This window comes from Pollachius pollachius (genome assembly GCF_949987615.1).
Source record: "Pollachius pollachius genome assembly, contig: scaffold_102, whole genome shotgun sequence".
NCBI lineage: Eukaryota > Metazoa > Chordata > Actinopteri > Gadiformes > Gadidae > Pollachius > Pollachius pollachius.
This window is the reverse complement of record NW_027641607.1, coordinates 28,544-51,595: the sequence shown is the minus strand read 5'-3', so window position 1 is coordinate 51,595 and position 23,052 is coordinate 28,544. Positions and strand designations below refer to the sequence as shown.

The 23,052-nt window shown below is 50.1% G+C and overlaps 2 protein-coding genes across 2 annotated transcripts in view; one reads left to right on the top strand and one right to left on the bottom strand.

Annotated features, from left to right (window-relative positions):
• The first annotated feature begins 81 nt into the window (after window positions 1-81).
• On the top strand, window positions 82-20,472 carry LOC307091535 (ATP-dependent RNA helicase DHX8-like). The gene is made up of 22 exons (XM_079759172.1): window positions 82-223; window positions 374-459; window positions 573-639; window positions 2,510-2,595; window positions 3,000-3,112; window positions 3,714-4,061; window positions 4,646-4,790; window positions 5,128-5,319; window positions 6,347-6,434; window positions 6,539-6,636; window positions 7,579-7,726; window positions 9,568-9,749; window positions 10,287-10,667; window positions 11,214-11,424; window positions 11,979-12,160; window positions 12,846-12,986; window positions 13,232-13,387; window positions 13,797-13,934; window positions 17,948-18,076; window positions 18,647-18,843; window positions 18,955-19,134; window positions 19,732-20,472. Exons 1-22 carry the CDS (start codon window positions 124-126, stop codon window positions 19,949-19,951), a joined length of 3,588 nt encoding a protein of 1,195 aa, XP_079615298.1. The 5' UTR covers window positions 82-123; the 3' UTR covers window positions 19,952-20,472.
• Window positions 20,473-20,839: 367 nt separating this feature from the next.
• The window catches only part of LOC307091537 (ETS translocation variant 4-like), a gene marked incomplete at its 5' end in the record, with an annotated part of 18,051 nt that continues 15,838 nt past the window's right edge, over window positions 20,840-23,052 (bottom strand). Inside the window, 3 exon segments of the mRNA XM_079759174.1 lie at window positions 20,840-21,126; window positions 21,129-21,189; window positions 22,226-22,327. Of these exon segments, the coding sequence (XP_079615300.1) occupies window positions 20,954-21,126; window positions 21,129-21,189; window positions 22,226-22,327 (336 nt within the window). The 3' untranslated portion in view covers window positions 20,840-20,953.

Genomic DNA, 23,052 nt, shown 5'->3' with positions numbered 1-23,052 from the left:
CTAGGGGAGTATCAGTACAGCAGCACCGCAGCCGGCCTCTAGGGGGCAGCATCAACGCCCGATTTATCAAACATTTTCGACGAAGAACCTAACCTGCAGTCAGCTCCGATCTAAACATCAAAGATGGCGGAACTGGAAATAAAACGTCTGGAGTATTTATCCTTGGTGTCCAAAGTATGTACAGAGTTGGAGAATCATCTCGGAATCAGCGAGAAGGATCTTGGTGAGTGGAAGTTGGCTCGGGGTTTTAAGCGTTTCCCGTTGTGTTTAGCGTTTCTTCACGTCTGTAAGTTACCCTCATCTGACTAGTTTACTGTAACATCACTAACCTGCAGCTGAACGTAGAGCTCACGTTTCTCATTCTCTCTTAAAGCGGAATTTATCATCAGCCTCGCTGAGAAACACACGACATTTGACAGCTTTAAAGCAGTTCTTCTGAAGAATGGAGCTGATTTCGCAGTAAGTGTCCGCACCCCATCACCTTTTAATGTCCCCTCACAGGGGTCTTGTATGTGTGTTGTGTGTGCATGTGAGGATATGCAGTGGGTTAACATGCTGTTCGTCTTCCACAGGATACCCTCATTGGTAACCTACTCAGGCTCATCCAAACCATGCAAGCCCCCCCATCGACAAGCGGAGGTAAACCCACAATCCATAACACAACACAACGTCAACACAACTGGTGTCACTGGGGGCTTAAAGATGAACTGAACTGAAATTTGAAGTTTAGTTGATATAACAGATGTATTGTCTGCCTTCTCATTGGTACAATAACTAAAAATGGCTGAACTTGCTAAAAGGGCTTAAATTGTACGGTGAAAGTGATACAGGGCGCCGACATGTTAGATTTCAACAATCAGCTACGTCACTGGCATGGTAACCTGCTCCTACTCTGTGGCTCTAGCAGCCATAGCAGGTAATGAGTCAGACTCTGAGGCTCGCTGAAATGGCTACGGAAAATCAAACTACCAGGTCTACAGGAGGATCATCTTATTGCATTGCCCCTGGCTGCAGTAATGAATTATATAGGGCCAAGGCAGCTGGGGTAATCATACATTTGCACAGGCTACCTTTGAATAGGAAACCAGCCCTTAATACATGGCTGGCAGCCTTAAAACTGACTAACCCTCCGATAGCCCCTGTCATGTCAATCTCCACAAGCTAGCACTCCGACCATAAAGTGTATAAACTATTACTCAGACGATATCACAGATCTATGTTTTCAAGCTGCTAATTAAACCACGGCTGGTCTGTAAACAGAAGTTCCACAAATGTCCCTTTCTACTCACCCTGATGTTCGCCGACTAGCCAATTGCTGATGCAGAGGGAGTTAAACTCGAAGAAGAAGTTTCATAGTAAGATGTATCTGTGCAATATCCATCAACATCCACCAGAAAGTAAACCTCCAACATCCACCTAAAGTAAACGTGACACTCTTGAATCCTCTTCCACCCGGAGCCGAGTTTTTTGTAAAACCATGTTATTAGGCAGATAATAAACCATGTTCTTTAATAGGTCCATGGTCCTAGGGTGGTTTCAAATAAAACCGGACCTATGCGGTTTCGTGTTAGGATTCGTGTGGACGTCTGAAGCGACGTGAGAGTTGCGTTGAAAGTTACAGGTTTTTTTTTGTATTCTTTTTGTAGCTTTAAATACAGCCACTTGGTAAATTTAATTACTAACTGTACATTAAAAAGTATTTCTACTCAATCTAAAAGGTTAAACAACTACTATCTCCTCCTCGACTTCAATGTTTTTATACAGCGCGCAGGCTGGATGCGCGCAGGCTTGATGCGCTCCACTTTTTTTTGTGGAGAACCAGTGCCTTGAATATGTTGGTACTACAGCGTTTGTACAGCTCGTTGTGTTTCCGCAATGAGTTTGTCTTCGCCTTGTTACTTGGTTGCTATTTATGGGGCGCTCCAGTGTCTCCGCTCGGACGTCCCTTAGAGAGATAATGGCCACTTCCAAAACCTCTCTCTTGCCGCACAGCATCCGAAATGCCTTATGCATGGTTATGCAACCTAATCCCACCATTAGATGGTCAAGGTTGACCGGGACCTCTCGGCAGCAGACCCATTCAATGGCAGTGTCCATGCTCCGGCAGCACCCACACGCACACCAGCCACGCCCACACGATCCGAAGGTGGAGCTGGAGCCTGAAATTGATCCCTCTCCACCGGGTGGCAGTCGGACACTACAGGCATGTCCGTCACAGGCTCAAACGCATAACCAGCCATATTAAAATCAGTATTTTCCGCCGTGGAGTGTAGAAGACGTTCACGTGTCTGCAGCAACGACCTAGTCCTACCATGCCAGTGATGTCATCAGCGCTCTAATACTCAAACACACATTTTCATTTGTTGCTAAAAAAAAAGAGCTATATATTGATTTTTTAAATATTTTTTTTTAGTGTCATTTTTTTTTACAATGGTCATAACTAACACGTTATCGATGTTGATTATTTCAGTTCAGTTCATCTTTAACGTCTTCTCCGTGTGATTGACAGGGTCCGAGGCCAAACCAAAGAGTGAGAAGGACAAGCTGAAGGACGTGTTCCCCGCTCTCTGCAAGCCAGACGACCCCATGTGGAAGGTGAGCGCCGACCTAACCGCGTTTCTTCCATGTGTGGAGATTTAAAGATCCGCCGTCTCATGACATGAGAGGGGGTGTTTGCATGTTTTAGACGAGCCTGAGCAGGGCGGCATGTGTCTCAGGAGGTATAGCCGGTTGGCTGGTAACCGGAAGGTTGCCGGTTCGATCCCAGGCTCCACCTAGCTAGTGTGTCAAGGTGTCCCTGAGCGAGACGCGTCACCTCAACTGCTCCCGAAGAGCTGGCCGTCGCCCTGCGTGACTGACACTGCCGTCTTTGTGAAAATGTGTGCATGAATGGATGAATGTCGATATTGTAAAGCGCTTTGTGTGGCCACTGTTTAGAAAAGCTAAATAAGTCTAGTCCATTTGCGATACACCATGCCTAAGGTTTTCTGTGCCTCCAGGTTGCCCCTCCACAGCCGGAGAAGGACGATGAGAGCGTGGCGGCGGCGGCGATGAAGGAGCTGGAGATGTTAATGCCCAGCGCAGCCGCCAGCAGCCTGAAGAAGAAGAACAGGTGGGACGTTGTGAAATGTAATGTACGCACTTATTGTATGTCGTACGTCCTTGCACTTAATAATAGCATTGTGTAATGTCTTATCCTAGCTATCTTTGTTGAATGGGTGAATGGATTAATCTAGCGAATGTCAGTGCTTGGCACTTGGTTCTATGAACATCCTTACAGTACAGACTGATATATTGTTGTTTCTGTTCATCTGACTAATATACTTATTGTAAGTCGCTTTGGGTGAAAGAGTCTGCTAAATCCCCTTAATCTAAATGTAAGTTAGAGACTTAAACCTCTCCAGGAGATTGTCATGTCAAACCGATTCTGCTAGCATACGACTTCTTCAAGGGAAGCAGTTACAAGAGAACGGAGATGTTTTTATTTACTATTCTACTGCCCTCTATAGTCTAGTCTGGTGGTTCTGGTGTTTGAATCCCAGCATAAAGGCGGTGTGTTTGAACCCTGAGGTCCGCTGTCTACCTTCCCGAGCCCGCTCCTGAACCGGCTCACTAATGACCGGCTATCTGTGGACAACAGCAGAACCACAGGATGGTGGCTCAGAGCTAGACCGTTCCTCTAGTCTGGACTGAGCACAGTTCTCCTCCTGCAGGTGGGACCAGGAGCCGCCCGGGCACGCCAGGCGAGAGCGGGAAGCGGGCCGAGGTAGCGGGCGCCCTCGGTCCCGGTCCCGGTCCCGGTCCAGGGAGCGTGACGGCGGCGGCGGCGGCTTCAAGCGCCAGGGGAAGCGGGCGTCCCGCTGGAGCAACCGCAGCCCCAGCCCCCGACGCGAGGGCAAGGGGGACCACGGGAAGGAACCGGAGGAACGGGACCCGCACCGCTTCAACGACCAGATGGTGGACCGCCCCCCGCCAGACGAGCCGGTGGTGGGGGACATCTACAACGGGAAGATCAGCAGCATCATGCAGTTCGGCTGCTTCGTCCAGCTGGAGGGGCTGAGGTCAGTGGCGGCATTCTGTTTCGGTCTTCATGGTTCGCTCCCTGCATTGAGCCACAGCTCCAATGGGAACGGCAGCCTGTCGGCCTCCCTGTGCTCCATGGGAATGTCTCAGTCCAAGGGGCTGGGTGTAAGATTCAACAGCTGTTATTTCAGTGATTTGCTTGCGACGGTGCAGCCGGCCATCAGCCATAAAGTGAGTGTAATGCGCTTAGTTCTGTTCTGTTGGATGCGCCTGGCTGTGTGTGACCCACTACTCCTCCTACTGACCAATCAGGGTGTCTCGTCCCTTATTGGTTTGCATTATTAATCTTGGTTGTCAATCACAGGTGTGTGAAATGCGACCCCTCTTCTCAATGACAGCGGAAGTATGGAGGCAGGGAGCAGAGAGGGGAAATGTTTAGGCATCTTCCCTGTCTCTCTCTTGACGACGCTGGACTCTTGCATAGATCACCTTTCATACAGTAGAGATAACGGGATGTCATTGGTGGGAAGGGACCCAAATTAGCACTGGCTTTTTGCCCCACGATGACAGTGATGTACATACGGACCAACACGGAGGTAACGGTGTGTGCGCGCCTTTGCAGGAAGCGTTGGGAAGGCCTGGTGCACATCTCAGAGCTCCGTAAAGAAGGGCGCATCGCAAACATGTCCGACGTGGTCACCAAGGGCCAGAAGGTGAAGGTCAAAGTGCTGTCGTTCACCGGCACCAAGGCCAGTCTCAGCATGAAGGTGAGGACCGCCACAAGGGGTCAGGGCAGTTGGACTCTCTTATCATCAGATATTTCTGCCTTTTACTCTTTTTCTCTCCCTGCTCTTATCGAGCATTCACCAAACCACAAGAGAACGGGACAAATGATGCCTGAATATCTGTTGATAAAAAAGTTGTTTAACATTCATCTATCACCATTTCCTCCAACACATTCCTTCCATTAGACAAACCCTCATTCTGATGGACTGCAAACTCTCTAATCAACACACAATCAGAGAACTTTGAACAAGAATGAGTTGTCCCCAAAGGAAACCGGCTCCCATGTCTTATCAATACCCCCCCCCCCCCCCCCTTCAGGACGTGGACCAGCACACAGGAGAGGACCTGAACCCCAACAGGAGGAGGAACCTGGACCTGGGGCCGGCAGACGAGGCCATGAGGAACCCGGACCGGCCCGTGGACCCCAGCGTTCTGGAGCTGGAGGAGAACCCCACGGAGCGCAAGAGGCTGTCCAAGATCACCGACCTGGAGAAGTGGGAGATCAAGCAGGTAGGCCACCTCCCCACTGTTACGGTAGGGTAGCGTGTGCTTAGGGTAAAGGCTTGTTCACACTACCTCCGTCCGTCGACCGATCTCATTGACTTTGCATGGGGTGCTCGCGAAATGCATTGTGGGTCCATCCGTTCTGTCGGCTTTGAGTCAAAAAGTTTAGAAATGTTCAACTTTCCAGGCAGCGACGGATCCGTCGGCCAATCAGACTGCGTTATGCAAATATATGCAAGGACACTGTCCAATGAAACCGCCTTCGTAATACAACCCGGAAAAAACACATGGATACGTCAAAAAGCCCCCATCCGCCGACGGACGCATGTAGTGTGAGCAAGGCGTAAGGGTTAGTACTGACGTCACACAGAGGGGGCGGTGTTGAGGTGCTGATCACAGGTAAGTGGCAACAGCCCAGGGGGCAGGACTCTCAGAGTTTGAGACTGAGGGGAGAGTCTCAGGAGTCAGCCAGTGAGAGTCGGGTAAAGGAAAGTAACCCGAGGGACACACGTTGCTCGGACATTTCATTAAGGGAACACTTTTGGATAATTAATTAATTAAAAGACTGGATCAAGGCGCGGGCTGGTCAGCGGGACTGACGGGTCTCGTACGGTCCGCCCCCCTCCTCAATGCGGACCTTATGGCGGCGGGTCCTCGAACGGTCCCCAGTACCGACACACAGACCAACATTGTTTCCTGCTTTGTTTCAGTGCCACTTTAATAGCAGTTGATCAGGAGGTAGATGCGGGTTGGCTGGTAAACATAGAGTTGCTAGTTCGATCCCCGGCTCCACTTTGCTGAGTGTCGAGGTGTCCCTGAGCCAAGACACCGCACCTTAACTGCTCCCGACGAGCCGGCTGTCGCCCTGCGTGGCTGACTCCGCCGTCGGTGTGTGAATGTGCGCATGAACGGGTGAATGGTGAGGCAATATTGCAAAGCGCTTTGAGTGGCCACTGGTTAGAGAAGCGCAGTATAAATGCAGACCATTTACCATTTAATAGTAAATCAGTCTCCTCCTCCTCCTCCTCCTTAGATGATCGCGGCTAACGTGCTTCCAAAAGAGGAGTTCCCCGAATTCGACGAGGAGACGGGAATCATGCCCAACATTAACGACGAAGAGGGTAAGGCTTCGTCTTCATGTCCCCGCCTCCACTCCGTCTATGGTGAGTCTGCGTTGGGAGTGAAGAATGTAAACCGGTTGTTCATGGCCTCCTTGGCCCAACAGATGAAGACCTGGATGTGGATCTGGTGGAGGAAGAGCCTCCGTTCCTGCGTGGGCAGACCAAGTGGACCATGAACCTCAGTCCTGTTAAAATCGTCAAGGTAACCACGGGATGTTTATCTCCTCAAAACAGCGACGTAACCGTAAAACATGCACGGCATTGCTGATGTACTGATGTGTGTGCTGATGTATGTGCTGCATGTGTACTGATGTTTGTACTGATATACTGCATGTGCTGATATCATGAGTCAAACCAGCAGGCTCTATGGGTCTGGTCATTCCTAACCACAGCCTCCTTGTGTTGTTTCACTAGTCTAGTCTTGGTCTGGCTATTGCCAGACCAAGACTAGTGACTAGACTAGTGAAAAACACAAGGAGGCTGTGATTCGGAATGATGTAGCGGACCATAGAGCAAGAGGACACAGGAAATGTCAAGTGATGTGAAACAATAACCCCCAGCCCGTTCTGCCGGCGATTTGAATTCGCCCTGCAGCAGGGTCTGGAGAGGAGCAACGATTGATCTTGGGCTGGCTATTGCCAGCCCAAGATCCATCGTAGATTGCACGTTGGTCTGGGGGCTTCCGTTGTTTCCTTCAGCACAAGAGGCGTGATCAACGGGCATAGTTCAAACGACCCTGTACGCAGTTGGCTGCTTGCCGTCGCTTCCCTGTCGTCATTGTGTTAAACCAGCCAATAGCGCGCCAGGGGGAAAAGCCAGCTTGGTGATTGGCTCCCGTAATAGCGGATCGGAAGCAGAAAGAAATGCGTTGCTCCTCTCCAGACCCTGCTGCGGGGCGAATTCACATCGCCGGCACAACGGGCTGGGGGCACCCAGTCTATTGTTTCACATCACTTGACATTTCCTGTGTCTCTTGTGTGTCTACTTATATACTGAGTCAAACTAGCAGACGTCTGTCCTCTTGGTCTATGGCCCGCTACACCATTCCGAATCACAGCCTCCTTGCGTTGCTTCACGCCCCCTGACGTGTCCCGTGTCCCGTGTCCCGTGTTCCGTGTCCTGTGTCTCGTGTCCCGTCCTCCAGAACCCGGACGGCTCGCTCTCCCAGGCGGCCATGATGCAGAGCGCCCTGGCCAAGGAGAGGCGGGAGGTGAAGCAGCAGGTCCGGAACGTGGAGATGGACTCCATCCCCACGGGCCTCAACAAGAACTGGATCGACCCCATGCCCGACTGTAAGCCCCGCCCCCCCCATGCCCGACTCTAAGCCCCGCCCCCATACCTGACTATAAGCTCCGCCCTCATGCAAGCCCCGCCCCCATGCCCGACCGTAAGCCCCCGACTACAGTCAGAATGCTGTCCACACGGTAACGTAAAAGCTGATTCTGAATTGTAAAAGTCGCGGGGGAGCAGTGCAGGATTCAGATGGAACACTGAAACGCCCGTTTTACTAAATTACAAATTAGACGAAATTGAACAGGTGGTTGTCGTAGAATCTGCGCTGCATTTTCAAGCGGCATCAATGAGAACCAGTTCCCTCAAATCCCTCATGTTAGTTTGTATTTATTGCTCGACAGTTAATTAGAATGGCGGCCGGTGGGAAGGAAGTGAGGGGGGGAGGGGTGGGGTGGTTGGAGGCAGGATGATGGATCAGAAGCTAATGAAAAGCAGAAAGCGATCTGTCTTGGGCCAGATCCTGGGTTGTAGCCGCACCGCTGGACTCGGAGATGTCTTATCAGGGTGGGCTGGAGATCTGGAGTGGGCTTAATGCGTGTGGGGGTCTGGGTCTCGTCAAGGCCTGGGGGGGTCAAGCATGAGCTCATGTGGGAGACCAGCTTCTGCTGCTCCCAGGCCCGCTGGTGAGTCAAGGGGAACGCAGATGGAGCCGTGAAGGAAGTGCTAATCATTCAGAGTGGCCTCTCTTTAAAAACCACAGCAGGGTCGAGTTGGATCCGGCCGGAACTGGTCTTCATCTTCCTCTTCAATAGAGAGCCAACAACAAGGGCTTCATAGGGTAGTGGATAACCAAATGTGTCATAGTGTTACGATAAAGACTTTATCGTAACACAATCACACAAAATACATTGTCACACAAAATATAAATGTTGAATCCTGCTCTGGTAGTCTGTCTAGCTGCCGTATCATACCACCAGACTACCACATTAGCCGTTACAAGCCGTTTGAAATCTGCTTCTTCGGACATCACAATTGGGCGTGTCCACCTAGGTGTATGACGGATAGATGAGCAATGCTTGCTACAGTCCACTGGGTAGGCCGGTAGACTGATCTATCCAGCACACATCTAGGTGGACACGGCCACTTATGATGTCAGAAGAGGCAGATGTTCAAATCGGCTTGTAACGGCTTATCACACTCTCACCTGGTGGTATATAATAATACGTTACCTGTTAAACGTCGGTTCCCCAAGATAACGTGTTAAACGTCGGTTCCCCAAGATAATGTGTTAAACGTCGGTTCCTCGTGATGACGTGTTAAACGTCGTTTCCCCGTGATGACGTGTCAAACGTCATCTCCCCGTGATGACGTGTTAAACGTCGGTTCCTCGTGATGACGTGTTAAACGTCGGTTCCTCGTGATGACGTGTTAAACGTCGGTTCCTCGTGATAACATGTTAAACGTCGGTTCCCCATGATAACATGTTAAACGTCGGTTCCCCATGATAATGTGTTAAACGTCGGTTCCTCATGATAACGTGTTAAACGTCGGTTCCCCGTGTTAAACGGCGGTTCCTCGTGTTAAACGGCGGTTCCTCGTGTTAAACAGCGGTTCCTCGTGTTAAACGGCGGTTCCTCATGACAACGTGTTAAACGTTGGTTCCTCATGATAACGTGTTAAGCGGCGGTTCCCCATGATAACGTGTTAAACGCCGGTTCCTCGTGATAACGTGTTAAACGGCGGTTCCCCATGATAACGTGTTAAACGGCGGTTCCTCGTGTTAAACGGCGGTTCCTCATGATAACATGTTAAACGTTGGTTCCCCATGATAACGTGTTAAACGGCGGTTCCTCGTGTTAAACGGCGGTTCCTCGTGATGACGCGGGCTCTCCCTCTGCAGACGAGGGGCGGCAGATCGCGGCCAACATGCGTGGTATCGGCGCCATGCCGGTGGATCTCCCCGAGTGGAAGCGCTACGCCTTCGGGGGGAACCAGATGTCGTACGGCAAGAAGACGGAGCTGACCATCCTGGAGCAGAGAGCCAGCCTGCCCATCTACAAGCTGAAGGAGGAGCTGGTGCAGGTAGGAGGTCCACCCACGCAGGCCGTCTGCCTCCCTGCTGCTTTAGTGGCTCACTGAATAAATGGGTAGAAATGGGCAAATAAGAACACTACATTAGAACGGTTTGTACAGCAAATAACATTTGCCCCCAAGATTTATACCCCGACATGCCCTTAAAATGTACACTTTTAATTTCTTAAGTTTATTGCCTATAGCACATATTGTAAATAATGTTCCTGTTATTGCAGATTTCCATTTATTTACCTTTTGTAAATCAATTTATGTTTTTAATATACCGTTTTGTTTTGCCCAACCTTTTGCACGATTTAGAATGTATTCATTGTAAATATTACTTATTTTATCCTCTTCTTCTTATTGCACTCTTTATGCCTGGCACATATTTTGAAATTGACAATAAAGTTGACTTTTACTTTGAAGAAGTCATTGCTCCTCAATGATCCGTTAAACTATTGTTTCTAATAAAAAAGGTAAGCTTCAATGAGAGACTTAACTAGAACACGTTTTGAGTGGAGAAAGCATGTTCTTATATTTCCACAGGCCGTCCACGACAACCAGATCCTGATCGTGGTCGGGGAGACGGGGTCCGGGAAGACCACCCAGATCACCCAGTACCTGGCGGAGGCGGGCTACACCGCCCGGGGCAAGATCGGCTGCACCCAGCCCCGTCGAGTGGCCGCCATGTCCGTGGCCAAGAGGGTGTCTGAGGAGTACGGTTGCTGTCTGGGCCAGGAGGTGGGCTACACCATCCGTTTCGAGGACTGCACCAGCCCGGAGACGGTCATCAAGTACATGACCCACGGCATGCTGCAGAGGGAGTGCCTGCTGGACCCCGACATGACCCTGTACTCCCTCATCATGCTGGACGAGGCCCACGAGAGGACCATCCACACCGACACGCTGTTCGGCCTGCTCAAGAAGGTAGGGCGGGCCCTCTGTGTTGGGCCCCGACTCTGGAGGTGAAGGCGGGTCTGATCTGTGGGGCCCCTACTCTGGAGGTGGAGGTGGGTCCGATCTGTGGGGCCCCTACTCTGGAGGTGGAGGCGGGCCCTCCGTGTGGGGCCCCTACTCTGGAGGAGAGGGCGGGCCCTCCGTGTGGGGCCCCTACTCTGGAGGAGAGGGCGGGGCCTCTGTGTTGGGCCCTGACTCTGGAGGTGGCAGTATCAGCATTAGCACTAGAAGTAGCAACAGTAGCATCATTAGCACTAGAAGTTGCAACAGTAGCAGCATAAGCACTAGTAGCCACTAGTAGCACTAGAAGTAATAGTAGCACTAGTAGCAGCAGCAGCAACAGCTGGGGTGTTTGACTCCCAGCCAAACTGCTCTGGGATCTGTGTCGGATCCCCAATGTCTCAGAAGACAGATGTGGATCTGCATGTGGTGGATATGTGTCTTTTGAGTAGCAGCAGTAACATTATTTAGCACTTGTAATAAACATGAATGACACCCGCTTTGTTCCGCGTTCAGACGATCCTGAAGCGCAAAGACCTGAAGCTCATCGTGTCGTCGGCCACGCTGGACGCCGTCAAGTTCTCCCAGTACTTCTTCGAGGCCCCCATCTTCACCATCCCCGGGAGGACCTTCCCCGTGGAGGTCCTGTACTGCAAGGAGCCCGAGACGGACTACCTGGACGCCGCCCTCATCACCGTCATGCAGATTCACCTCACAGAGCCCCCAGGTGAGACCCAGGTCCGGGTTAGGTTAGGGGTATTAAAGGTTCTCCTCCTCACTGAGACCCAGGTCCTTCTCACTCCAGGTCTGGGTTAGGGTTGGGGTATCAGATGTTCTCCACTTCACTGAGACCAGGGTAAGACCCAGGACGTCCACAGCAGGAGATTCGATTCAGTTCAACTGAAAGAACTTGATTTTTCTGTGAGGAACCTTGTTGGCACGAGGCCACACTGCATGTGGGACGCATGATTTGTGTTAGGCTGAGCTTTTTATTAAATGATACTCCAGATTGGTCTCTTTTTTTTGGAGTTAATATCCCAGAGAACTTTTTTATTTTCGTCTTTGCTTCAACGTGGTGTCTTGACAAGTCGGGGGGGGGCGGGGGGGGGGGGGGGGGGGGGGGGGAGAGGAGGAGACAGACAGCTGTTTATGTTGTCAGCGCTACCACTTGACAACAATAAAATAAAAGCACCCGGTCAAGTCCGTCTTCTCTGCCTCTCCTCTTCCCTCTCTCCTCCTCCTCCCTCATCCTCCTCCTCCTCCTCGTCCTCTTCTCCCCAGGGGACGTCCTGGTGTTCCTGACGGGTCAGGAGGAGATCGACACGGCGTGTGAGATCCTGTACGAGAGGATGAAGTCCCTGGGGCCGGACGTCCCGGAGCTCATCATCCTGCCCGTGTACTCGGCCCTGCCCAGCGAGATGCAGACCCGCATCTTCGACCCGGCGCCCCCTGGAAGCAGAAAGGTACAAGCTGCCTTTCAGGACTCGGTGTTAACCCCCCCAGCCGAAAGGTGGCGGCTCGGAGCAAAGCTTAAGGACGGAGTGTGGAAATGAAAACGAATGAATCTGCGCTTCAGGACTCAGGAGTGGGGAATGGGATGGGATCCGGGAGTGTGGAATGGGATCCCGGAAATGAAAAAGATTTAATCTGTGGACAAATCTCAATCATCAGTCATCACAATTCCTTTATTAAAGGGGCTCATGTCATGCCACCAAGTTTTGGTGTGACCAGCTGGTGCAAGCTGTTTGAAAATCATTCGTTAGCTGTGCCGTAGCGACATCACAAGTGGGAGTGTCCACCCAGATATACGAAGGATAGATGAGCAACGTTTGCTACGGTCCACTGGGTAGGCTGGTAGACTGATCTATCCAGCGTACATCTAGGTGGACACGCCCACTTGTGATGTCACTATGGCACAGGGAAGGAATGATCTTCAAATGGCTTGTACCATCTAACACACCCGCTCCCGGTGGCATGACATGAGCCCTTTAAATCACAATTGTTGGTGTGTGTGTGTGTGTGTGTGTGTGTGTGTGTGTTTGTGTGTTTTTGTGTGTGTGTGTGTGTTTTTTATCTTTGAATAGACTTCCAACGTGAGTTTTCCACTTCCAGGAGGGTTTTGTATTAAAATCCAGTTCTTCCTGTCAGGTCATCATCGCCACCAACATCGCGGAGACGTCCCTCACCATCGACGGGATCTACTACGTGGTGGACCCCGGCTTCGTCAAGCAGATCGTCTACAACTCCAAGACGGGCATCGACCAGCTGGTGGTCACGCCCATCTCCCAGGTGGGGCCTGCAAGAGCTGCTGCTCACCTGGGGGTCTGTGGTCACTACACCTGGGGTCATTACACCTGGGGGCGGGTGTGGTCACTACACCTGGGGGGGTGGTCACTACACCTGGGTGATAGAACGGTATTCCAATGTGACTAAACGGTATTCCAATGTGACTGAACGGTATTCCCATGTGACTGAACGGTATTCCCATGTGACTGAACGGTATTCCCATGTGTGTGTGTGTGTGTGTGGTCCAGGCCCAGGCCAAGCAGCGTTCCGGCCGGGCGGGCAGGACCGGTCCAGGGAAGTGCTACAGACTGTACACTGAGAGGGCCTACAGAGACGAGATGTTGACCTCCAACGTTCCCGAGATCCAGAGGACCAACCTGGCCAGCACCGTGCTGTCCCTCAAGGTCAGCCCGGCACCTTCTGTACTTTCTCCTTTTCTTTTTCAGAGACGGATAAGTCTACCCCTCGATGTAATATGTATGCAGGAATTGATTTGAGACCGATTCCTAACTCTATCACTGTTGGTGTGGAACAGACGTCCTGATTAGGGATCGGCTGATATGGATTTTTTTAGGGCCTTTGCCGATTTTCTTGAGCCGATATTTGGAGCCGCTACTGCTTTTGCTAAAAATGACACAATGATGAATGTTACAAGTCTCAATTAACCCTTTTATTATTATTTTTTTTTTTTTACGGAAATATCGGCCGATAAATCGGTCAGCCACTAGTCCTGAGCACCTATTGCGGTCAAAGCTCAAGTTGTGGTTGATGAATACCTAGACCTCGGTCAAACGTCCCTCTTTTGGTCCTCAGGCCATGGGCATCAATGATCTGCTGGCCTTCGACTTCATGGACTCGCCCCCTATGGAGACGATGATCATGGCCATGGAGCAGCTCTACACCCTGGGGGCCCTGGACGACGAGGGCCTGCTCACCAGGCTGGGCAGGAGGGTAAGGAGAGCCATCCGGGTGGATCACGAGCCTGTGCTTCAGTACGCTGATGACTCGACCCTTCATGTCGCAGATCAAGGGTCACCAACACGGCGCCCGCGGGCACCAGGTCGCCCGCTGGCCTGTTCTAAAACTAGCACAACTCATTCTGGAACAACTCTTTCCCACCTTCTTTAAGTCATTGTTGATAATTATCGCAAGAAATCATTAAAGGACACATGTTACACCACCAGGTGTGAGTGTGATTAGCCTTACAAACCGTTTTCGAAAATCTGCCCCATATGACATCACTAGTGGGCGTGTCCACCTAGATCTGTGCTGGATAGATCAGTCTACCAGCCTACCCAGTGGGCTGAAGTAAACGTCGCTCATCTATCCAGCACAGATCTAGGTGAACACGCCCACAAGTGATGTCATATGGGGCAGATTTTCGAAATGGCTTGTAAGGCTAATCACACTCACACCTGGTGGTATAATATGTCTCCTTTAACATGATCAGTGTCTTCACATAGATGAGTATCATTAATCATTAATAATAATATATAACTGAAGGCAAACTTGTTATTTCAGAAGCGTGTATCAAACTGGGTGCCCTTCGTATGACTCAGTACCCTTGAAGTAGCTCTCGGGTTCAAAAAGGTTGGTGACCCCTGTCATAGATGTTACGTCTGTCATGCGGTTGAATCTCTTTTGCCCGAGCAATTTGGGGGAATTCTCTCCTTCCAAAAAACCAAAAGTCAAGAATATAAGGGCCAGATGCACAATCTTAAGTCTCAAAGGTTCAGTTGCAAGAATATTGATGGAAGTTATATTTGTCTGGTAGCAATCATCAGGTCTGTGTGAAAACCGAAACAACGGAAATCGCAAATTGTAGCTATAACGCTGCACTCTCTCTCTACTCCTCCCACGTTGGTCTCTCTCCTCTGACGCTGGTCTCTCTCCTCCTCCCACGTTGGCCTCTCTCCTCTGACGCTGGTCTCTCTCCTCCTCCCACGTTGGCCTCTCTCCTCTGACGCTGGTCTCTCTCCTCCCACGTTGTCCTCTCTAACGCTGGTCTCTCTCCTCTTCCCACGTTGGCCTCTCTCCTCTGACGCTGGTCTCTCTCCTCCTCCCACGATGGCCTCTTCTCTAACGCTGGTCTCTCTACTCCTCCCACGTTGGTCTCTCTCCTCTGACGCTGGTCTCTCTCCTCCTCCCACGTTGGCCTCTCTCCTCTGACACTGGTCTCTCCCCTCCTCCCACGTTGGCCTCTCTCCTCTGACGCTGGTCTCTCTCCTCCCACGTTGGCCTCTCTAACGCTGGTCTCTCTCTTCCCACGTTGGCCTCTCTCCTCTAACGCTGGTCTCTCGCCTCCTCCCACGTTGGCCTCTCTCCTCTAATGCTGGTCTCTCTCCTCCTCCCACGTTGGCCTCTCTCCTCTAACGCTGGTCTCTCTCCTCCTCCCACGTTGGCCTCTCTCCTAATACAGAAGCAGATAGCAAAAAAATCTCTGCCAAGTTACATAGTCTAGTTAAGGAGTTTACTAAAAAGGTCAAAGGAAAGAAAAAAATCAATGCACTTCCCTGGCTCAATACTGAAGTATTCAACCTGATGAAGGAAAGAGACTCTGCATTGAAAAGATCATTGAAGACCAAATTAAATATTGACAGACATAGGTTCACTTCACTACGTAATAAAGTAATCAAAGTCATCAGAAAGGCCAAAGCAAACTTTTTTATAACAATTATCAATGAGGCAAAGGGTAACACAAAGCTGATCTGGGAACAGATTAAGAATGTAATGGGAATTAGTCACAGGCCTAGGAAGCAGTTAGAGCTGAATCTGAATGGTAAATTAATGCAAGATCCAGCACAACTAGCTGTAGCTTTTAATGAATATTTTATAAATTCTGTGGCTGAAATTGCACTGAATTTTCCTTCAACAACTGCAAAAATTCTAGAAGTAGATGACAGCAAGCCTTCTTTCAGCATTCAACCTATTTCTGAACTTAAAACTCAAGCAATAATTAATTCTCTTAAGATCTCAACAGCAAAGGATATTTATGGTATGGATTCTAAAATGCTTAAATCTCTGCAAGAACACCTAGCCTACCCCATCACACAAACTATCAACCAGTCAGTACGACAGGGGATATTCCCAACAACCTGGAAGACAGCAATTGTTACTCCTTACTACCGCCCAATCAGTATTTTACCTATAATTTCCAAGGTTGCTGAGAAATGTGTATCAGAGCAAATTGTTTCTTTTTTAAATAATGGTCCATTTACTCTTCATCCCATGCAGTTTGGCTTCAGGGCCCACCACTCTGCGGAAACAGCTAACTGTTTCTTCTTAGAGGAGGTCCGAGCAATGGTCGACAAGGGAGGTGTTGTTGGGGCTGTGTTTTTAGACCTTCGTAAAGCTTTCAACACAGTCAACCATCAGGTCCTTATTGCCAAACTGTCTGCTTTTAACTTCTCACCTTTAACACTCAAATGGGTTGAGTCATATTTAACTGGTAGAAGTCAACATGTTTTTGTGAACAATCAACGTTCACCAGCTCTTAACTTATGCACTGGGGTACCACAAGGATCGATACTTGGCCCGCTTTTGTTTTGTCTGTATATTAATGATCTGCCGTTGGTTTGCCCTGATATCAAAATACAAATGTATGCAGACGACACTGTAGTATATGTGCATGCCAAAACAAAAGATCTGGCTGCTGCTAAACTCACCACAGCTATGGACCAGATCACTAATTGGCTAAACCATTCCTGCCTCCAACCTAATGTTAATAAAACCGTAGGAATGTTTTTTACCAAAAGACAATGTAACACCATGTCGAACATAACAATATCAGGTCAAAACATAAGTATTGTGCCACAATTTAAGTATCTGGGCATTATCATTGATTCTGCTCTTTCTTTTAAAGCACACATTAAGAAAGTGTGCAACAGGGTCAAGTTTAGCCTAGCCAATTTTAAATATATTAGAAATTTCCTAACTTTTAATGTTGCCAAACTTTACATGGATGCCATGATTATTTCACATCTTACATACTGTATGACAAGCTGGGGGCAAACTAACAGTTTGTCATTGAAGCCATTAGCAACTCTTTATAAGAGAACACTCAAAGTGTTGGACCAGAAGCCTAACAGTTAGCATCATTGTAATATATTAAATAACTGTAAACTGCTGAGCTGGGAAAATGTAATCAAATATAAAAACATCTGCCTGGTTTTCAAAATTCTGCATAACACCGCTCCTCCTCCTTTAAAGTCATTCATAATCCAATGTAACAGCAGCAATCAGATCACCAGAAGCGCCACACGGGCTGACCTTCTAATCCCATTTACAAAAAGCACATTTGGACAACAATCATTTTCTGTTAGAGCAATACAAAATTGGAATTCACTGCCTACCACTATCAATGATATACATACATATTCTACCTTTACAGCACACCTTAAAACATGGCTGTCCGACAACTATAATTGCACACATTAATTTTAAGTGCAATATGTTTGTTTGTCTTTTTCCCCTTTTTGCTCAGGCCTGCTGTAATTATAAATGTAATGTATTTTTTTTTTTTTACTGTTATGTATTGTAGGTTGCCTACTGACAACTGGCTGGGACTACAGCTGGAAATTAGCCAAATAGGCTAAAGCTGCTCCTTCTCAAAGGGGACTGTCCACAAAACTATAAACTAAACTAAACTAAACGCTGGTCTCTCTCCTCTAACGCTGGTCTCTCTCCTCTAACGCTGGTCTCTCTCCTCCCACGTTGGCCTCTCTCCTCTAACGCTGGTCTCTCTCCTCTAACGCTGGTCTCTCTCCTCTAACGCTGGTCTCTCTCCTCTAACGCTGGTCTCTCTCCTCTAACGCTGGTCTCTCTCCTCCCACGTTGGCCTCTCTCCTCTTACGCTGGTCTCTCTCCTCCAGATGGTCTCTCTCCTCTAACGCTGGTCTCTCTCCAACGCTGGTCTCTCTCCTCCAGATGGCCTCTCTCCTCTAACGCTGGTCTCTCTCCTCCAGATGGCTGAGTTCCCTCTAGAGCCCATGCAGTGTAAGATGCTCATCATGTCCGTCCACCTGGGCTGCAGTGAGGAGATGCTCACCATCGTCTCCATGCTGTCCGTCCAGAACATCTTCTACAGACCCAAGGTGCACTACTGGCTTCCTGTACCTTTTTATATTTTGGCCTGAACCACAGCATTGCTAAGCACTGGATCCTGATCGGTCAGTGTTCCAAAGATGTGCGTTCTTTTTAAATAACGAGACACCTCTCCTATTAAAAAAAACTTCACGAATCCAACATTAAGAACAGATGTCAGACTGCAATCGACCAGATGTTTCCTCGACAAAGCACAAACGATATGCTCAAAGCACCGTGGAAGGATATATTTAAACTTCAGCTGATTAAGTCGATAAAGAACTCATTATACATTAAAGTAGGCTAATATCCAATCCTTGTTGGTAACTGATTTAGCCAGCCCCCTGTCACATGTTAGTTTCAATAACAGGACATCTGTTCGTTGGTCAACCCTGACTTAATCCCATTCCCGTCGTCGCGCTATCGTGTTGTTGGTTCTACCACATGTGGAGCGAACAGAAACCCAGCAGGTCGGGTGATCCGCCTCGAAGGCCTGCATCCTGTACCCTGACCCCTAGCGGTCCACCTGGGACGGGCCGTCTTCTGGGTCCGACGTAAGAACCACGAGTCTCTCCCAACAGGACAAGCAGCCGCAGGCCGACCAGAAGAAGGCCAAGTTCTTCCAGCTGGAGGGGGACCACCTAACGCTGCTGGCCGTCTACAACTCCTGGAAGAACAACAAGTTCGCCAACCCCTGGTGCTTCGAGAACTTCATCCAGGCGCGCTCCTTGAAGCGAGCGCAGGACATCCGCAAGCAGATGCTCAGCATCATGGACAGGTAGCGCGCCGTCATCCCCGTCTGGTGGATCCGTCGATCCCCTGAACTCGTTTTAAGTGTTGGGGGGGGGGTTCGATGTTCCGCTCCTCAAACGTTCCCGTCTCTCCGCAGACACAAGCTGGACGTGGTGTCGTGCGGGAAGGCCATGATGAGGGTCCAGAAGGCCATCTGCAGCGGATACTTCCGGAACGCCGCCCGGAAGCACCCGCAGGAGGGCTACCGCACGCTGATCGACCAGCAGGTGGTGTACCTGCACCCCTCCAGTACGCTGTTCAACCGACAGCCCGAGTGGTGAGGCTGCCCTGTCTCTTATTTATGGTTCAGAGACCTCGACGTTGCCCTTTTGTTTCAGTGAAAACTGCCACATTTGATTTCATTATATCTGTATGATTGTTGCTTAAAAATACTAATTTCATGGGGCAAAGTGCGTACCCTGAAGGCCCAGTCCTTACCGGAGCGACTGGGGGGTTTGATTCCTGCCCGTGGTCCTTTGCTGCACGTCTTCCCCTTTCTCTCCCATGCCTTCCTGACTTCACATTTCATTATTGGCTTGCCTCTTGTAACCGAAAGGTTGCTGGTTCGATCCCCAGCTCCTCCTAGCTGAGTGTTGATGTGTCCCTGAGCAAGACACTTAACCCTAACTGCTCCTGACGAGAGCTGGCTGTCGCCCTGCGTGGTTGACTCTGCCGTCGGTGTGTCAATGTGTGTATTAACCGATGTAAGTCGCTTTGGATAAAAGCGTCTGCTAAATGCCCTAATTGTAATTGTAATTGCCTCATAGATGCTCGTTTAACAATACTTTTTATGGGTTTCACATTTGACACCTTTGCGCGCGTTCCATCGTTCATATGATCCGCTATGTGTCACATCCCCCCCGGTCTCCCCCAGGCTGGTGTACCACGAGCTGGTGCTGACCACCAAGGAGTACATGCGGGAGGTGACCACCATCGACCCGCGCTGGCTGGTGGAGTTCGCCCCTGCCTTCTACCGCGTGGGCGACCCCACGCGCCTCAGCAAGCAGAAGAAGCAGCAGCGCCTGGAGCCCCTCTACAACCGCTACGAGGAGCCCAACGCCTGGAGGATCTCCCGGGCCTTCAGGAGGCGCTGAGGAGCCCAAGGCCTGGAGACAGCCTGGAGGTCTGAGTTGACCCAGGCCTGGAGGACCTCCAGACCTCCTGGAAGATCTCCCGGGCTTTCAGGAGGAGCGGAAGAGCCCGATGCCTGGAAGATCTCCAACCGCTTGGAGGACCTGCAGACCTGGAGGTTTGAGGGGCCCCAACGCCTGGAAGATCTCCAGACCTGCAGTAGGACCTCCAGGAGATCCAGGCCTGGGGGATCTGCTCCTGTTCTGTTTATTTATTGTATATAATTCAGACCCTGTCTGATAGTAAAGACACTCTGTTCCATCTCGGGTCGTGTTGCCTTGGTGGAGCTCCTGGCTTGGATCTGCTATGAGGCTGAGTTTACTCAGATTTTAAATCCCCAATGTTTATCCTTCAAAATGAAACGTATACGATTTTTTTTTTCTACTTTTTGTATATTTAATCTGTAAACATGTGATTTGAATGTTTGAACAGTGACTTGTTGTTCTGGTGGTTGGAGGATGAAATACACGCTTCCACACTTGAAGTCGCCTTGTGGATGTTGTATCATGATGGGTTCACATCCCCCCCGGTCCAGAACCAGCGTCCACGCATTGAAACCAAAGAAACACTGCTCGTAGAGTAGTAATATGGGTCTTTATTAGGCAATCTCTTAACCACAGTCATGTTTATGGATTGAAGCTCTTAAAACGCAAAACAAATACAAAATAAAAAAAAAATCCCTAATGTGATTAATTTAAAAACAAGAACAAAAGAAAGAAATTCACCATAGCTTTATATACAAGTGGATGGGGGGGGGAGCGAGTGTGGGGGGGGGGGGGGGGGGGGGGGGGGGGGGGGGAAGGGGTGGGGGGGGGAGGGGGGGGATGCCAGGGCATGTGCAACAGCTGCAGGGGTGGCGATAAGGTGGTGTACGATGATGACAACGAAGACGATGCCAGTGGCGGGGGGCGGGGGTGGAGGTACCTGGGTGTGGCGTAGCGTGTGGGAGGGGGGGGGGGGGGGAATTAGTACATGTAGCCTTTGGAGTAGGGCTGCTGGGGGCCCATGTTGTTTTGGGGAGCCTGCTCCGGGCCGGGGTACGGCGCCGCCTCGTCCAGGTGGGACAGGGGCACCGTGTCCTCCTCGTTCACGTAGCGCTCGAACTCGCCCTTCAGGCTCGGCCGCTGGTTGTCGGGAAGGCCAGCGAGATCAGCGCCTCCGGCTCGCACACAAACTTGTAAACGTAGCGCTCCCCGGCGACCTGGACCAAGAAGGGATAACTCTGATCAGTAATGAGGCAAGGTGTGGCGATTACTTCGATAACAAGGAGTGGGGGGGGGGGGGGGGGGGGCATTATAATTTAATAACCGGGCCTGGAGGTCCATATCCGTGCACTACAAACAATGCACAAAACTACCGAACGTATGTAAGCGCAGGGCTTGTGGGGGCTGGTTAGGGGGAATTTGGGGGGGGGGGCATCAGTACTTCTTGTATACAGGGCCCAGAATTTGGTGCTACGGCCCTGTGTAAGCACGGCACTAAAGCAGTGAGCTCCAAGCACCACTGGAGAATATTTTAAAATAGATTTTAATATTTTAAGTGGATAAAAAGCCAATATTTTTAAAGATGAAAGTAAAACGAATCTTATTGTTGTAACTGGTATTAGCGGATGTACGTCAGCTTTATAAAACGATACCCAAGATGGCTCCTTATGTCTTGTCCATACATGGACCTATTAAGGATATATAAATATAAATCTGTATATATAAATATAGACATTCGTCGTGCTCTTGGTGTTTCATAATAATTGAGACAGACATTATAAAGGAGATCCGTACAACACTTCAGTTTTCATCCTCTGATGTGTAACTTTAACGTCAATGTTGTGGGACTGGGCTGCGGTTCATATTTCAGCCACTAGTCGGCGACACGAGGCAGGATCTGCACCTCATCCCATTATGCAATTGATCGTCGTGAGTACTGATGGGGGGGACGTGCGGGTTTTATTACAGCATGGGCAGCATAACGACTGACTTTCGGGTTTTATATTTCTTCCTCCGTTTGATCTATTGACATTAAAATAATTGGGTTTGATGTCGTATTAGGGAGATGGATTGATTTAAACAGGTAGATAAATGGATCCTCTTGAGTCCCCCGAGAGGAAATCGAGAGTTTATAATGCAAAAGTAAACGTTGTAAAAGTCAATATTAGATCGCTCACGGTCGGCTGTGAACGAGGAAACTTTGATTCTTCTAACCCTTTTGGTGTATTGAATGAGTGTAATAGTGTTGTGTACCTTCTGCATGATGCCCTTCTCGTAGTAGTAGCGCAGAGAACGGCTCAGCTTGTCGTAGTTCATGGCCGGACGGTTCTTCTGCATACCCCACAGCCGTGCCACCTGGGGGGGAGGATGAGGAGGAGGAGGAGAAGCAGAGGGAGGAGAAGGGAGCAGATTTGGTTAGGACTCGTCCAGGAAAGGGTGTGTCAGGTCAGCTGGTCTGGGGTCGGAGGGGGGGATGAAACTTCACGGTTGACAAGACCTCTTTGGGTGTTCGGGGGCGGAGAATGAGGTCTTGATCGAACCATGAAGGCTGATCCTGATCAGGGCTTCTTTTCTTTTTTTCATGGGACTGAACCTTTCCTCCCTTTTCCTCCGTTTAATCCACCCCAACACCAACACCTAATCCCATGAAGGACCCACTTCCCTCTTCAGACGCTAGGGGGGTCCTCCACGACCAGACCTCCTCCCTCCCCCTCTTCACGCTAAACAAACGGCCCCATGCCTCGCGCGTCCCGCCCCAACATGTGGATCCACTTCCTGTGTGTGTGTGTGGATGTCAGCCGTTAGCATGTGACCGTAGCCAGAGCCCCATCTTCTCTGAACCAGAGTCACACCGCCACACCAGGATTTACACTCACAACCTCCGGGTGAACTCCCCGCTGACAACCGCTACGCTACGCTCTCTCCCCCCCCCCTCCCTCTGCTCCTCCTCCTCCTCCTCCATCCCTCTCCTCCCTCTGCTCCTCTCCCGCTCCTCCCTCTGCTCCTGTTCCTCCATCCCTCTCCTCCCTCCCCCCTCCCTCTGCTCCTATCCCTCTCTCCTCCCCCTCCCCCCTCCCTCT